This window comes from Patiria miniata, unplaced genomic scaffold (genome assembly GCF_015706575.1).
Source record: "Patiria miniata isolate m_02_andy unplaced genomic scaffold, ASM1570657v1 HiC_scaffold_22, whole genome shotgun sequence".
NCBI lineage: Eukaryota > Metazoa > Echinodermata > Asteroidea > Valvatida > Asterinidae > Patiria > Patiria miniata.
In genome coordinates, this window is record NW_024037061.1 from 9,427,341 (window position 1) to 9,443,436 (window position 16,096).

General features: G+C 41.1%; 1 protein-coding gene across 5 annotated transcripts in view; it reads left to right on the forward strand.

The window, feature by feature from the left end:
• The window catches only part of LOC119730505 (small G protein signaling modulator 1-like), a 46,069-nt gene extending 38,053 nt beyond the window's left edge, over positions 1-8,016 (forward strand). For 2 of the 5 annotated variants that reach the window (XM_038203469.1, XM_038203468.1), the window contains 6 exons: positions 22-390; positions 1,396-1,603; positions 4,730-4,839; positions 5,389-5,485; positions 6,561-6,728; positions 7,409-8,014. In XM_038203469.1, the coding sequence (XP_038059397.1) occupies positions 22-390; positions 1,396-1,603; positions 4,730-4,839; positions 5,389-5,485; positions 6,561-6,728; positions 7,409-7,497 (1,041 nt within the window). In that variant the 3' untranslated portion in view covers positions 7,498-8,014. Of the gene's footprint in view, positions 1-21; positions 391-1,395; positions 1,604-4,729; positions 4,840-5,388; positions 5,486-6,560; positions 6,729-7,408 lie in introns of all 5 variants that reach the window. The other 3 variants (XM_038203466.1, XM_038203465.1, XM_038203467.1) reach the window with 2 other exon arrangements.
• The last annotated feature ends 8,080 nt before the right edge of the window (positions 8,017-16,096 follow it).

Consider the following 16,096-nt stretch of genomic DNA (forward strand, 5'->3'; position numbering starts at 1 on the left):
ATTTTTGGATTTGATATACAGGAGGAGTACGTGGTCATCGAATGCCGAAGCCCACAGGAGAAAGAGGAACGCCATCACTTGAAGCACAAACACAGCGACACGTCGGTAGACGAGGGCATGGGGGCCAGTATCGCTAGCTCATCAAGCGTCAAGTCTCGGGATAGTCTCAAGCACGCGAGCACCACGTGCAGCGAGGAAGGAGAAGTGAGAGTGGAGCTTTGCAACGGAGACGACGTCCCCCCAGCAGAGGACCAAACCACGCCCACAGAGGAGGTGAAAGAAATCGAGGAAGACTTAGTGCCGAAGGGGAAATGTCTGAAGATAACGGATACGCTGTCGGCAGAGACTATGGCCGTGTCGCCTGCATCGTCCAATGGAGGAGTGTACACGGTAAGACAATAGATGCAGTATTGAGGAGTTGAAAATTGAAGACAACGAAAAGTAATTTAGAAAGTTGACTGATTGGAGGAAAAGTTGCTTTTGATTCATATTTTTGTAAGATGATGATAGACTTTCAATAGAAAAAGCAGTTTAAAGTTTGCCCCTTTGGGCTAATTCAATTTGTGTTTTCTTTCAGAAGGCTTTTCAAATTGTGGGACGCTTGTAAACTACATTTAATTATATCATAGACAAGTGTCAATTTGGGCGATTCTCAAAGCAATGTGCCACCAAGAGGTTGCCACCAAGAGTTCATTTTTCCCAGTGCATTGTGGGAGATGGTCGACAAATTTGCAGTGCGAATTTTTGAAATTGTTAGTTTTCTCTTGCCAGTAGTTTCGTAAGCGTATGATTCAAGTATCTGTTTGCCTTTTTTTTTTTTTTTATCAATATGGCGTTTTTTTTGTAAGGAGGCAGAATGCTATGCACCAATCTATAACAAATTAGCTCAAGTTGTCTACTGGCACCTGTTCAAATGGGCCATGTTTTGTCGACCGTAAATTTGAAAAATGGACTCTCCATGGCAAACTGTTGGTAGTGCACTGCAATGTGAATCGCCCTAATTAGCGTGTCTGTTGAGGCTGTCAGTGCAAAGCCATTGTTGAACAAACAGGGTCTTTTTGTTTTCAGTCCTTTCCACAAAAGAAAGTCCTGAGGCCAATTTGGAACTCAGTAGCCCTCACAGAGCTTAATCCTCCACTTTTCGCATAATTTTTCAAACGCCCTTTTGGAGTGAGGGTTATTTGAAGTTCACGACTAAAATATAGATGAAGAAGCTCAGGGCCTTCCCTGCTTTGCGAGGAGTAAAAGCTTTCATCAATGATCAATGGATGAATGTACACGCCAACACTCAACAACTCTGCTATGGATGAGTGCACTCACCCAAACAGGCATAGGAGCTTTTAAGAAGATTTTTATTTCCTTACTTACTTCAAGTATTGATTTGTTTGTTCCCAGACCGAGCTCTTGGACACATTCAGCTTAAACCTGCACCGTGTCGACAAGGATGTGCAACGATGTGATCGCAACTACCATTACTTCAACGCGGCTAACCTGGAGAAACTGCGTAATATCATGTGCAGTTATGTCTGGGAGCATCTGGAGGTTGGCTATGTGCAGGGGATGTGTGATCTGGTAGCTCCCCTGCTTGTCATCATTGATGACGGTAAGTCTGTCAGGGTGTTTGTCAGGGTGTGTCTGTCTATCGGTCACAGTGTGGGTGTATGTCAGTTAGTGCTATGTTTGGGAGCATCTGGAGGTTGGCTATGTGCAGGGGATGTGTGATCTGGTAGCTCCCCTGCTTGTTATCATTGATGACGGTAAGTCTGTCAGGGTGTTTGTCAGGGTGTGTCTGTCTATCGGTCACAGTGTGGGTTTATGTTAGTTAGTGCTATGTCTGGGAGCATCTGGAGGTTGGCTACGTGCAGGGGATGTGTGATCTGGTAGCTCCCCTGCTTGTTATCATTGATGACGGTAAGTCTGTGAGGGTGTCTCTTAGGGTGTGTCTGTCTATCGGTCACAGTGTGGGTGTGTGTCAGTTAATGCTATGTCTGGGAGCATCTGGAGGTTGGCTATGTGCAGGGGATGTGTGATCTGGTAGCTCCCCTGCTTGTTATCATTGATGACGGTAAGTCTGTCAGAGTGTCTCTTAGTGTGTGTCTGTCTATCGGTCACAGTGTGGGTTTATGTTAGTTAGTGCTATGTCTGGGAGCATCTGGAGGTTGGCTATGTGCAGGGAATGTGTGATCTGGTAGCTCCCCTGCTTGTTATCATTGATGACGGTAAGTCTGTCAGAGTGTCTCTCAGGGTGTGTCTGTCTATCGGTCACAGTGTGGGTTTATGTTAGTTAGTGCTATGTCTGGGAGCATCTGGAGGTTGGCTACGTGCAGGGGATGTGTGATCTGGTAGCTCCACTGCTTGTCATCATTGATGACGGTAAGTCTGTCAGGGTGTCTCTTAGGGTGTGTCTGTCTATCGGTCACAGTGTGGGTGTATGTCAGTGAGTGCTATGTCTGGGAGCATCTGGAGGTTGGCTATGTACAGGGGATGTGTGATCTGGTAGCTCCACTGCTTGTCATCATTGATGACGGTAAGTCTGTCAGGGTGTCTGTCAGGGTATGTCTGTCTATCGGTCACAGTGTGGGTGTATGTCAGTTAGTGCTATGTCTGGGAGCATCTGGAGGTTGGCTATGTACAGGGGATGTGTGATCTGGTAGCTCCACTGCTTGTCATCATTGATGACGGTAAGTCTGTCAGGGTGTCTCTTAGTGTGTGTCTGTCTATCGGTCACAGTGTGGGTGTATGTCAGTTAGTGCTATGTCTGGGAGCATCTGGAGGTTGGCTATGTGCAGGGGATGTGTGATCTGGTAGCTCCCCTGCTTGTCATCATTGATGACGGTAAGTCTGTCAGGGTGTCTCTTAGTGTGTGTCTGTCTATCGGTCACAGTGTGGGTGTATGTCAGTTAGTGCTATGTCTGGGAGCATCTGGAGGTTGGCTACGTGCAGGGGATGTGTGATCTGGTAGCTCCCCTGCTTGTTATCATTGATGACGGTAAGTCTGTGAGGGTGTCTCTCAGGGTGTGTCTGTCTATCGGTCACAGTGTGGGTGTATGTCAGTTAGTGCTATGTCTGGGAGCATCTGGAGGTTGGCTATGTGCAGGGGATGTGTGATCTGGTAGCTCCACTGCTTGTCATCATTGATGACGGTAAGTCTGTCAGGGTGTCTGTCAGGGTATGTCTGTCTATCGGTCACAGTGTGGGTGTATGTCAGTTAGTGCTATGTCTGGGAGCATCTGGAGGTTGGCTATGTGCAGGGGATGTGTGATCTGGTAGCTCCCCTGCTTGTTATCATTGATGACGGTAAGTCTGTCAGGGTGTCTGTCAGGGTGTGTCTGTCTATCGGTCACAGTGTGGGTGTATGTCAGTTAGTGCTATGTCTTGGAGCATTCAGAGGTTGGCTACGTGCAGGGAGTGTGTGACAGGGTAGCTCCACTGCTTGTCATCATTGATGACGGTAAGTCTGTCAGGATGTCTCTCAGGGTGTGTCTGTCTATCGGTCACAGTGTGGGTGTATGTCAGTTAGTGCTATGTCTGGGAGCATCTGGAGGTTGGCTATGTGCAGGGGATGTGTGATCTGGTAGCTCCACTGCTTGTCATCATTGATGACGGTAAGTCTTTCAGGATGTCTCTCAGGTGTGTCTGTCTATCGGTCACAGTGTGGGTGTATGTCAGTTAGTGCTATGTCTGGGAGCATCTGGAGGTTGGCTATGTGCAGGGGATGTGTGATCTGGTAGCTCCCCTGCTTGTCATCATTGATGACGGTAAGTCTGTCAGGATGTCTCTCAGGGTGTGTCTGTCTATCGGTCACAGTGTGGGTGTATGTCAGTTAGTGCTATGTCTGGGAGCATCTGGAGGTTGGCTACGTGCAGGGAGTGTGTGACAGGGTAGCTCCACTGCTTGTCATTGATGACGAAATCTTTGTCAGGGTGTCTGTCAGGGTTTGTTTGTCTGTCTGTCGCGGTGTGTAGACCTACCCCGCGTTACGGGGAAGTTTTTTAGTGTTAAGCATATTAGGACCGAGTTATGGGGACTTTCTGCTGTGCCCACAGCGTTTTTGGTCCCCACAAAATACCTCGTACAGACGAGTGTACGTCCCCACAACGGAACAAGTATGTGTGCGTGTTTATGGTGTAAATCGAGGACATAGACGTGCAACACCATCGGTGAATTGAGGACAGGAACCAAATCGAGGACGACCTCGATTAGAAAATGTGTGCAAAACCAATGAGAGCTGTTGTAAAAAGTAAACAAAGGAAAAGGGAAGAGGAACAATAGAAAATCTTCGAATTACACCATAAACAAATGTGGGTGAACGTATAAACACTGCCTTATGGGTACCGGAACAATGGGAGGTACCCCACAAGGAATGCTTACCAACTTGCGGGGTACCGTTTTGGTACCCCACACGTTTTTCACGAAATAGATATATGGATTTTACTCGAAAACTAGGAATTTCCAAGGTGGGTTGATATGTCGCAAAGGAAGAGTTTTAGAAAAGGGATATTAAGTCCAAATTTCAGATAGGAAAATAATTCTGGTTAAAATAAGAGCATTTTGAAATTAGTGTGTGACATCGCAAAATTTTAGTACACGAGAACAAAGGAAGTACCCCACTTCTAAGGCTGTGTAAGGGTGTGTGTGTCTGTCAGGGTGTATCTGTCTTACACCCCTTCATTGATATTGTCCCTTATCCTTGTATTTTTAATGAATCACTGTTGACTGTTTGTTTCAGAGGCTAAGACGTACAGCTGCTTCTGTGAATTGATGAAACGTATGAGTAAGAACTTCCCCCATGGAGGTGCTATGGATACACACTTTGCCAACATGAGATCTCTCATACAGGTGAGTTAAGTTTACTTCAAGAGGCGTGACAGTTTCCTGAATATTTTTATTTTTCTGCCAAGTACAATTGGTGGCATGTTTCCGACTCACTCATTTTAACATGGTAGAAAAACAGCTAAAATTTGTGATAAATCACTGATCGAGATAAACGGTCGAAATAAATAATTGTACTTGCTGGGGTCGGCCAGTCGGTTCAAGTCTATTGTAGCAGCAGGTACTGCAACCAAAAATTTTGTTTGATGGAATTTGCGTCAGTGAGATGGGTTTTACCAATGTGTGCTATAAACACTGTATGCTCAGTGTTGTATGAGGGCTTGCAAGAAAAAAGTCACAAGCTTTCTCAGATGGGACTCGAACCAAAGACCTCCTGCTTAGTAGTGCAGACGTCTTTCCACTTGACAATTTGATCCTGATGTAGCAGTGGGTACGGCAATCAATATCTTATGGGATGGAGAATGTGAGAGGGATGGGGTTCCACACAACTGTTCATTTTTTCCCCATCTGATACCCAAGTTTTCATTGTTCAGTTGTCGTCTTGCTCCTCTATAGATCCTGGATTCGGAGATATTTGAGTTGATGCATCAGAACGGAGACTACACTCACTTCTACTTCTGCTATCGGTGGTTCCTGCTGGACTTCAAGCGAGGTTTGTGCGATTTGATAGAAATGTATGAATATCGCTTTTAAGTAATAATTGAGTGTCCTGCTCTGTGGAACAAAACATCAAAGAAAGCTGGACCCATAGGGCCAGACTAGTGTCATCTTTGTACCTACAGGGCGAGTAAAAAAAAGCGGAACCCAAACCCCCAAAAATATATTTCATATTTAAAAGATACGTAGCACCAAAAATACTGGAAAGCCAATTTCAAAAGCTACTTTTTGTTGAAAAAAGTACTGAAATTGGTCAATCCGTTCAAAGAATATCACCATTTAAACGCAATGACACTAAAACCTGTCTCGTCCAAAAATAAAAGCGATTTACATGTATCGTGTGTTTTGACTGTTTTGAACAAAGAAAATGACACCGAATACTTGATTCAACAACTGTCACCAACTGTAATACACAATATCTTTATTAACAATCCTGGTTAGGCAAACAATATGATTTATAAAATCTACTTTTTCAAAAGACGGGCCTTCAAAAGGACTTCGTTGCATATTGGTAACGTTTAAACTAAGATTTCATCGCTGGTGATGTTTGAAGACAATTGTGACGACGATTGTTGAAATCACATTTTTTGGATGAGACAGGTTTTAGGGTCATTGTGTTAAAGTGGTGATATTGTTTGAACGGATTGACAAATTTTAGTATTTTTTTCATCTAAACGTAGCTTATGAAATTGGCTTTCCAGACATAATTATTTTTGGTGCTACATATTTTTTAAATATGAAATGTGATTTTTGGGGTTTGGGTTCCACTTTTTTTTACTCACCCTGTATCTTACTGACTGACTGATTGACTAATGGTCAATTCTGGCTTAGACTGTTGAAGGGACGAATCCGGGGACGTGATCGCAGTACACGCACGGCCCCCTTCTATGGATGGGTCTTCGTGATAAAATTGATAGTATGCTGGGATTGGTCTATAGGGTTAGGCTATAATGTGATCTAAAGCCGACCCAAAGAGCGAATGCCATGTGACTTCCTCTTGGCCAATCAAGAATATGCAGAATCTGTGGGCGAGGTGTTGGAATGATTTTAATTCTTTGTTTCCTGATCAGAGCTGGTCTACGACGACACCTTTGTGGTTTGGGAGACTATCTGGGCGGCTAAGCACTGTGCTTCCAGAGACTTTGTGCTGTTCATTGCGTTGGCCTTGGTGGAGTACTACAGGGATATCATATTGGACAACAACATGGACTTCACGGACATCATCAAGTTCTTTAATGGTAAGCATCCGAGGGCAAACTTAATAGAGCTTCTAAATATACAAACTTTGCTTCAAGTTTTGCTTACCAGAAACAGCTTGTCAGCCAAAATGTTCTGAGAAAGATTTTTCTCATTACAAAAGTGAAATGTTCTCCTTGTGGATTTATCTTGTTAACAATCGGTGAACAGATTTATTGTGGATTGGAAACTTTTGAAAACAGTTCTTGCTCCTCTCTAGAAAGTTTGTTAGTATTATTTTTTGCTGGTAATAAAACCAAGGATTTTTCAAAAGTGCTATAGGCACTGTAAGCTCGCAAGCCTTAAGAAACATATAGAGAGGAGACAATGAGAAGAAATTACAGTTTTAGAGGTGGGAGGAAAACCCCAGAAGAATATTCTGGGGGAAACCCACGGAATCAGGCAGGGACTGAAAACCCAATCCACATGTGGACAGGCCAGGAATTGAACCCGGGTCACAGCAGTGGAAGGCGAGGAAAGTACCGCTACGCCAACCTGACTCCCCAACATTTGGGAGTAACTTATTAAAAATATATAAAATCATTTGCTCTTTGTGCAAAAATCAATTATATGCCCCTAAATAAATAAATATAAACTTGAACTTGCCACTGTTGTGTGTTCTCTTGACTGAAAATTACAAATGTTCACGAGCGGTATGTGTTTATTTTTGTCTCCTACTCAGAAATGGCGGAGAGACATGACGCCAAGGCGATCCTGAAGGTTGCCAGAGACTTGGTGTACAGGGTTCAGACGCTGATTGAGAACAAGTAAACACAACAAGGCAGAGTTTGCACCAGGTAAATCGCTAATCTGCTGTGAAGTTGTCAATGATACACATGAAACAGTTGTAGACTCCACGCACTAGTACCACCCAAAGGGTGACACACAGAGAGATATAACAGACCCTTGAATGCCATGGAAACTGTTCACTTGGGCCCATCATTAGACATAATTCTTGGTGAAATCTTTGATTCCTGTCAGAAATAAGCTTGTTTTGCAAAAGGCAACTGACATTCCAACATGTGTAGCTGCAAGTGATCTGACAAATTCTTGAAATCTTTTGCAGGCGTATGTGTACATTCCTACACTTCATGAGAAGCTTTTTCGCAATGATACTATCATCCTACCCACCTGGATTCCCTAGCTAAACTACCTCTATACCATGTCTTCTCAAGTGTGCCCCTCACCCCTCACCCTACCCCATACTGTTTTCCCTCACCCTTTCCCCTTCCCCACCCCTTGCCCTACCCCTTACCCTTTCCACCCCTACCTCTTCTGCAGTGTTGTAGTACTCGTACTCATACTCGAATCAATGTCGGAGTGATTGTACTCGAAATGACGGTACTCATATTTGGGCAACAAAGTACTCATACACAATTGTACTCAATTATCAAAGTACTCGTACTCAAATAGCAGTACTAAAGAAAAAGGTGTATAGCTTGAATTGACTCACCAAAGCCTTATTTTATCAATACTATCAGTTTGAAATGGTTGATTGGCTTGTGGAGAAATCAAAGTTTCCTGATTTTCCTCTGTGCACGTCCGGACAAACACATTTAGCAGCTAGCCCTGAGTGGGTCTGTATATTGGTCTGACTGGGCCTGGGCCAATTTCGCATAGTGAACCATTTGCCGTATGGCTGTATGCGGAAATAGAAGTACTCGTACGTGTACTCGCACTCGGAAGTACAAGTACTCCTAATCGGAGACCTGTACTTGTACTCGGAAGTACTCGTACTCGGCAGTACTCGGTAGTCAGAAAAAAGTACTCTACTACAACACTGCCCTTCTGTTTTCCCCTTCCCTCACTCCACTCTTCCCTACCCCTTCCCCCACCCCTTTCCAAACTTCTTTCTAACCCTGTCCCCGGTTCCCTCACCATATCCCCACCCTTCCCGTCCTCACCTTCTTCCATCCCCGTCACCGATGCTCACCACACTGCACCACCCTACCCTTCCGTTATGCAAGACTCATCAACTAACTGCCACAAGCCTGATGCATACAATGTACATGTACCAGTATGCCAGCATTCCGAGGAGAGAGACTTAACTGGCACTTGTCGTCCACTGACTAACTGGTATCCTTACGCGACTTTGAAAAACAAAAAGGAAATGAAAGAATGTGTATAAATAAAATGTATTTATTAAATGTTATAGTTTCATATCGTGCTAAATGGTTTAGTCTGTACATAGCCAGGTCCACACGTTGTATAAACAACTCAAAAGAAGTGCAAAAAAATTGAAGTGGTTAAGTTGTGTTAAAAAAATGTTCAAGTACTTAAATTTACATTTACTGCGGGTTTAGAACTTCAGTAAATAATGTAAAAAAAAAGATTGATCAATTTGTTTAGCGAGAGTAATTGTTTTGTAAGATAAGGACCGTCATGTTTAAAGGAGTAATATGTGTGTGTGGTTTAAAGAGATAGTTTATGACGTAGATTCTGTTGACGGATTTCAGAATCTTGACGATCGGACCATGCTGTGAAATTTTGTCACAACAAGCAGTTCTTTTTTTTTTAATTTACAAGTGCATTCGCCACATGCATAAACATTACAGGTTTTATTTTATGTGTATTCTGTAAACAGAACGTAAACTTTTTGTTATGGAAAACAAACAGACGATTTTTATTTTTTAGACAACTGTACACATTGCAGTATTTGGTAAGACTTGGTTGATTGAGTGGGAAAAAAATGAATTTCCACAACTTTGAATACTTTATTAAAAAAAAGATAGAAATATGTACCATTTTTGAGACCATGATGAAAAAAATCGTTGTCACGTTGAGATGAAATCAATTAAGTTAGTAGATGTCGGTGAGAAAAGAAATCGTAAGAATAGTCACCAAGTTTCTTGGATTTACATATACGGTCACTTTGAGAATTAATGGTATATTGAATTAAGCGTAAAATAAAAGTAAGTTACATGTACAAACCTTATAAAAATAGGTGTTTGTGTAAAAAAAAAAAAAGTGACTACGCATGATTTGGTTTCTATTACATGTAGATGAATGTTGACCAGTATTGAAAAAAAAGTGAATATTTTTTGGTTTGTGTGTATCCCTACACTGTAAACAATGTATACATGTCCCTGTGGTGACCCACGTAGTTAAAATCTTAACGCAAAAGTCTTAAAAAGTACTGTCATGTAATATAGTGTAAGATAATCAACACGACCAGTTTATACTTCGGGTGAATGCCAAACCGAAAAATGATCCAAGTTTTGTGAAGGGACGTGTGATTTTCTGTAGAAAGTTTTTCTTGGAACGTTGATATCTGTTCATAGGGAGTATGGATTGGTCGTAGTAAAACAAAGGAGTTTATGTACATTAAAAAAAAACAACCTAGAATATTGACCGAGATTTATCGAGGTAAACTGCTTAGTGATGTATTCCAAGATTGTATCCGTGTCGCTGTTCAGTACTAGTACTTTTTCCATGTGTTGTATTCAACGTGATAGTACTTCAAAACATTGTTAAAAAAAATTAAGAGTTTTAAAAAGTAGCCACTGTTGTTTATAAATAGAGGATTATTGGATGGGAATAAAGGGGCCATTGTAATAACCATGTAAAAATCATTTGAATCGCGTAAACCTGGAGGTAACATGTAAACTGTGATTAGTTTGGTTGAATGCACTGTTCAGTTATAGTATATGGACCGGAGGGGTAATTAGTTATGGTTCAAGAAAATTTTTTGCCAATTTGCTCATTAATTTATTTGACTAATGATGAAACAATGACATTTGTTGGTCTGTAGAACGGCTGAATTCCTCGGAAGACTGCAAAACTCAGAGCAGTGCTTTAAACTTGCTAAAATTTTTGCCTAAACTTCAAAACTTGGACCTTATTTAAGAGCTGTTATGCGCGGGAGGTTGCTCAGCCCTGATGGATTTTGTTTAATTGCCAAAACAGAAATCTGCTAAAATTGTTTCCCAGCTTGCTTTATAAAGTTTTCTAGGTTTTTTCTTCAATTTCAGCCATTGTCTTCTAAAACTCCTGTCTCCAGAAAGCGAAATTCAAAATTCAAATTCGAAAGCAGAAAGTGTTATTCAGTGAAAATAATTTAACCAAAATTTGGGTAGCGTACCTAATAGAGTATATCCTTGAATTAATGACTGTACGTTAATAGCTGCGTGATTAGCACATGTTCGTGTTAAAATGTTAAGCATGGTAGCCACTAGATGAACAGTATTTAATGTGACGTAATCACGACATTTCATGATACGATGAAATATTGTGCAGACATTCCAACTATTCGCTGAAGTATTTGGGGTTTTTGTTGTTGGTGACAGCTTCAACACCTTTACCACATGCATATTGTATTACGCACTGTTTATTCATTGAAGAATCCATGAAACTGTACAGTGCTTGGTGGTTTGGGGCAGTACAGGAAGTAACAGGCAGGGCGGTTTAGGGCGATACAGGGAGTAACGGGTTAAACACATTCAGGCCGTGTAGTTCAGACCCATCACACAACAGAATGCCGGTATCCTATCTGCGATTTTTTCCTGATTGCATATCTGAAATACCAGAATGATATATGCAGCAAAACATTGCCAAGGATAGACAATGATAGAAAACAAAGGAAATGACGGGGGTGCGTTTCACTCCCAAAAACATTCCCAATGTTCACTATCTTTTTGTGCATGGGAAATTGTTGGTGAATGCTGGCAACATTTGCCAATTGGAACGCACCCATGGGCTAAGGAAGCTGACAATTTGATTTGTTTTGATTCTGGCCAGTGCTATACTATTGCAATTAACTTTTTCAACTAAATCTTTATTGTGACTTTCAAGTCTGCAATATAAGGAATATCTGGGAGGGGGAATTTAAACTCGCAAATATAAATGCTCTTGTTTAGTAAAGTGACTTAGTTTCTTGGTGTGGTACAGTGTGTAAAGCATGCACTGCACTGTCATGACTGTGTACTATTGTAAATCACAAAGTCATTGTAATTAGTTCAGTTTGGTCATAGATATGTAACAGTTTTAATGAGTGTGAACCTGTTTTACAGTGGCGTTCCGGGGTTCAGCCGAGCCAAACTATTTTGAAAGTTTGGATTAGGTACTTGAAAGGTCCACCTTTGAAACAAGAGTGACTACATGTACATGCTTGCAGTCATTAAGGACTGCAGATTCTTATCAATGGGATATTAGAAGGGTTGACATTGACGTCCTAAGGCCTCTTCACACAAGACAAATCTCGGGGTTGATGCGAGGTTGACACAGGGTTGGAAACGTGCGGTGTTTCACACTTGAAACTTTTCAACCCTGCGTCAACCCCGCTTCAACCCCGAGATTGATTTCGCCCCGGGTTGAACTCAACCCTGCCCCAGACCAGGGTTGAGATTTTCCGAAAGTCTTGACAGGGTTCAAAACAGTAGTAACCATGCGAAATAAGCTTGGTTTGCATGAAACTAGTGTGAAAAGATGCAGGTTTGAAAAAAAAAAAGGTTCGCCCAGGGTTGAGTTCAAACCAGGTTGAGAAGCTCCATTGTGAAAGGCCTCTAGGAGGATCTTTATTTATGTCTGTCTCAAACCGAAATCTGTTTGAGTCCACCTGGGTAGCTCTTTACACTGTCTGAGATAATGGCAGTTATTAACTGTCATCCTGAGCCAGAGACATAACAAGGAATAGACCTTTTGCATTGGAGGTATCTCAGAGGGCATTGATGTTGTAATAATGTTACATAAATGTTACAAATGGTTCAATCATGCCTGTATGGGAAGTACAAAACCACTGTCCTTGAGCTCTGCCTTAGGTCCATTTTCAAGCTTATGTCGTTGCAACCCGAGTAGGAACCTAACCCGAGTTCAACAGCGGACACAAACTGGTAGTTTCAAGTTTTTGATCCACTTCAAGATTGTTCAAGCCATGATCTGATCATCCAAACTATAGTTGGGATCGTCCCGTGTATAGTTTGGGCATTCCAGTCTCAATCCAGGTAGAATGTCCAGTAAATGGTACCTTCACTAATCACCCACATTCCAGGAAGTCATCTTCTAGATTAAAATGAACCTTTGTATTCCCGTACACATCCCCTTCATAGTTTTTCTTTCTCATGAACAAATGCTTCTGCTGCTTGCCACTTTCATTTAGATGACTGCAGATGCTTTTTCTTTAATTCCTTGGACGATATTATGATTCCCTTAACATCTCTCATATGCTTCACATGAGGGTACATTATTATGTTGTCCTTTGAAAGTGGTATTTTCGAAATGTATATTCATCGGCATGTATATTCATACAAACGATTGATACCTAGACTAATTTTGACTCAGATCTCTAACTTTGATGTCAAAAATTGAAATTTTCTTTTGGGTACCCTTCTGAGAAACTGCAGGCATATTTTAAGACAAGCTCTATGTTCAAAAGCTTGTTCTTATATTTTTGTTATTTTGGGAAAGGCTTCGGAAGATATTTCCCATAACCCATGGTTGGGGATGTTTACATGTTTATAAATACTTGACATAGAAGTGCAATATTATTGTTTTAATCAGATCAATATTACAGTTTATATCGCAATGGATATAAATATAAACTTTTGGAAATCTTGCAATTCTAAACTGTTGCCATTCCGATTCAACACGTTTTGTTCAGAAATTAAAATGAGAAATATAAATGTCTGTTGCTTTGTATGTACATGCATATGTATTTACTAATGTTAATGTAATAAATATTTATGTATGAAAAAAAAGTGAAATTTGATGGTGCTTGTATTTTTTGTTTTCGTTCAAGTTTTATTAAATATTTCTGTACAATATGCTATGGGCGTATTCGAAACCCCGTTCTCGGGTATTCCGCGAACACTGTTATTGAGTTGCCGGTTAGGAACGCCCAAGTGCATGTGGAGTGCAAGCCGGGCGAAAATTCAAGATGGCAGCCACCATATTCAAGTGCCAAATGAAATTAAGTGGAATGCTGTGTGAAGTGGAGTGCTGTGGCCTCGTGGTCTGGAGCATTGAATTCGTGGTCTGCGGGTAAAGCTGCAGGTTGTGGGTTCGAGTCCAGCCTGCCGCTATGGTGCGTGTGCCCTTGGGCAAGGCACTTTGTCACTCATTGCTTCTCTCCGCCCAGGAGTAAAATGGGTACCTGTGAGGGCAGAGATGGTTACTGTGGTTGATTTAGCTGCTTTGCGCCGAAATGGCAGCATGGAGCTCTATACTCCCCACGGATCTGAGATGGTTTTTGGAATGTTTCATTGGCCCAATGAGCAGGGTAATAATAAGCGCCTTGTATCCTTTGCAATTTGGCGCTGTATAAATCCAGTTACTATTTAAAATCCAGTTATTTAAATGAAGTGAAAACGAATGTTCCTACGAAAATAATTTAAATCCCTATAAAAAATAAACAAAGACAATCCACTTTTTGCTCATGTAAATTTTTTGGGTTTTTTTATCATTACTGCTCTTGCACTGAATAAGTGTAATCAATTGTATGCACAAAAAAATAATGCAAGTTGTGGTACCTGCGTTCTTGATGTTCTTCATCTACTCCCAAATAAGTGGGGAGTAAAAATCTCTCTTCATGTTGACTTCAAAACAAAAGTACAAGAAACGTAGAAACATTTTTTTTTTCTCTGAATATAATTTATTTTGTCTGCTTCACAATCTTGATGCACTTTTCTATTTTAATAAATACGTACATGTTCATGCATCATGTTTTTTTTTGCAATGAAATACACACTTTCCGTAGTATACAATTCTGTCTATATTGTACAAAGAATCTATACAATGTATACAAAGTAGTTACACTGAAATTGATATTTTAAGATTTCATAATCTTGATATACAAAGAAAGAGCCCCAATTTTAAATGCATTTTTCTGAAGGAAATATATTTTTTTGTTACCTTTGACAAAAAGTGAGAAAGCCAAGATCTAAAAAAATAGTGGGTCAAAATGTGAAAAAAGGTGAGTTATCGCAATACATCATTTTTTAGAAAAAAGAAAATTACTCGAGCAAGATTTGAGCCTGGGAATGCTAGACTATCATGCAGTGCTCTCCATGTACAATGTACATAGCATTTTATTAAGGTCAAACGCAAGTCTGAAACCCTGAAGCCTATTTTTTATGCCCCGGCCCTGCGGCAAAGCCGAAGGGGCATACTGTTTCCGCCTTATCTTTCCGTGGGTGTGTGAGTTTGTTTCTGCATTCAATAGGGGACGTTGAACAATGGAGGACAATAGGGTCCCCAATTCCCGAAGGTCCCAAATTTCACTATCGTGTACAAAACATGAAAAGTTCCTGAAAAGTTTACAAACAAAAGGACAATAGGGGGTCCCCGATTGCAAGCAAATACACACTTGGGTGGATTTGTGTGTGTGTCCGGAAATATCTTGTCAGCGCGACAGCTTGAGAAATACTTTACATATTAACTTCAAATTTGGTTTGTGGATTGTTCTTGGTAATCCCAAGAAACCTATTGCATTTGGGGCTGAAAAGTCAAGGTAAAAGTGGCTAAAACAATACAAAATTTTGTTTGTACAGGATCTGTTCACATTCACTCACTCTTTTAAATCACATACAATGACTTCCCCCAACAGAAAAGCAAAACTTTTTTTTTGGATCACAAGCATCGATCAATATAGCCTTGACCAAGGCTGTCAGTTTCCCATACAAGCTTGTTACCGCTGCCACACACCGCACTGCGACACACTAGTTGTACTATACCGTTGGCCTCAACGACCTTTGCATGTGCTTTATCTGCACGTACGTACGCCCCACACACACATCCGTAAACAGCCGTACAGTAAGCCGGGGCGGATTAGTGTGTTTAGACGTCACCCGGAGGCAAGTCGAGGCAATCTTGACGTTTTAACCCGTCAGCCGTGCCCGTGTATAAAAACAGCCAGTGGGTGTTATCACATCCTCCGACACAAACTGGTTAAAAAGAAAAATATACTGAACAGTAGGGGTCATTCCATAAAATTAGGGTTTAAAGTGTGACTTTTGCCCTGTCCCTGTTACCTTGGTACTTTGTAATTTGCCATTCAAGTATCATTAAGAACGACTTCAAATGATTGTTTATTTGTTGGGTAGGTAGTTTGCTATTCATAATCACTCTTGGAGGATGACTGCATTAAGGAGTGTATCAGAATTATAAAATCATAGATGTCAGATGTAACAGGGACAGGAAAAAAGTCGACCCTTAATTTATAGAATGACCCAAGTACTACACTCCGTTTCCCTTCCTGGTTTTTATCATTAAAGGGAATATACATCATTTGCTTTTGCTGTAATTTTCAGAAATGGAAGGAATTGGGGGGTTGGAAATATATAGCAAATATAGTTACACTGACTTTTTTGAGGTTTTGGGTTCGAAAATGCTATAAAAACCAAGATTAACAATCATTTTCCTGTAGTCTGGTTCCCTG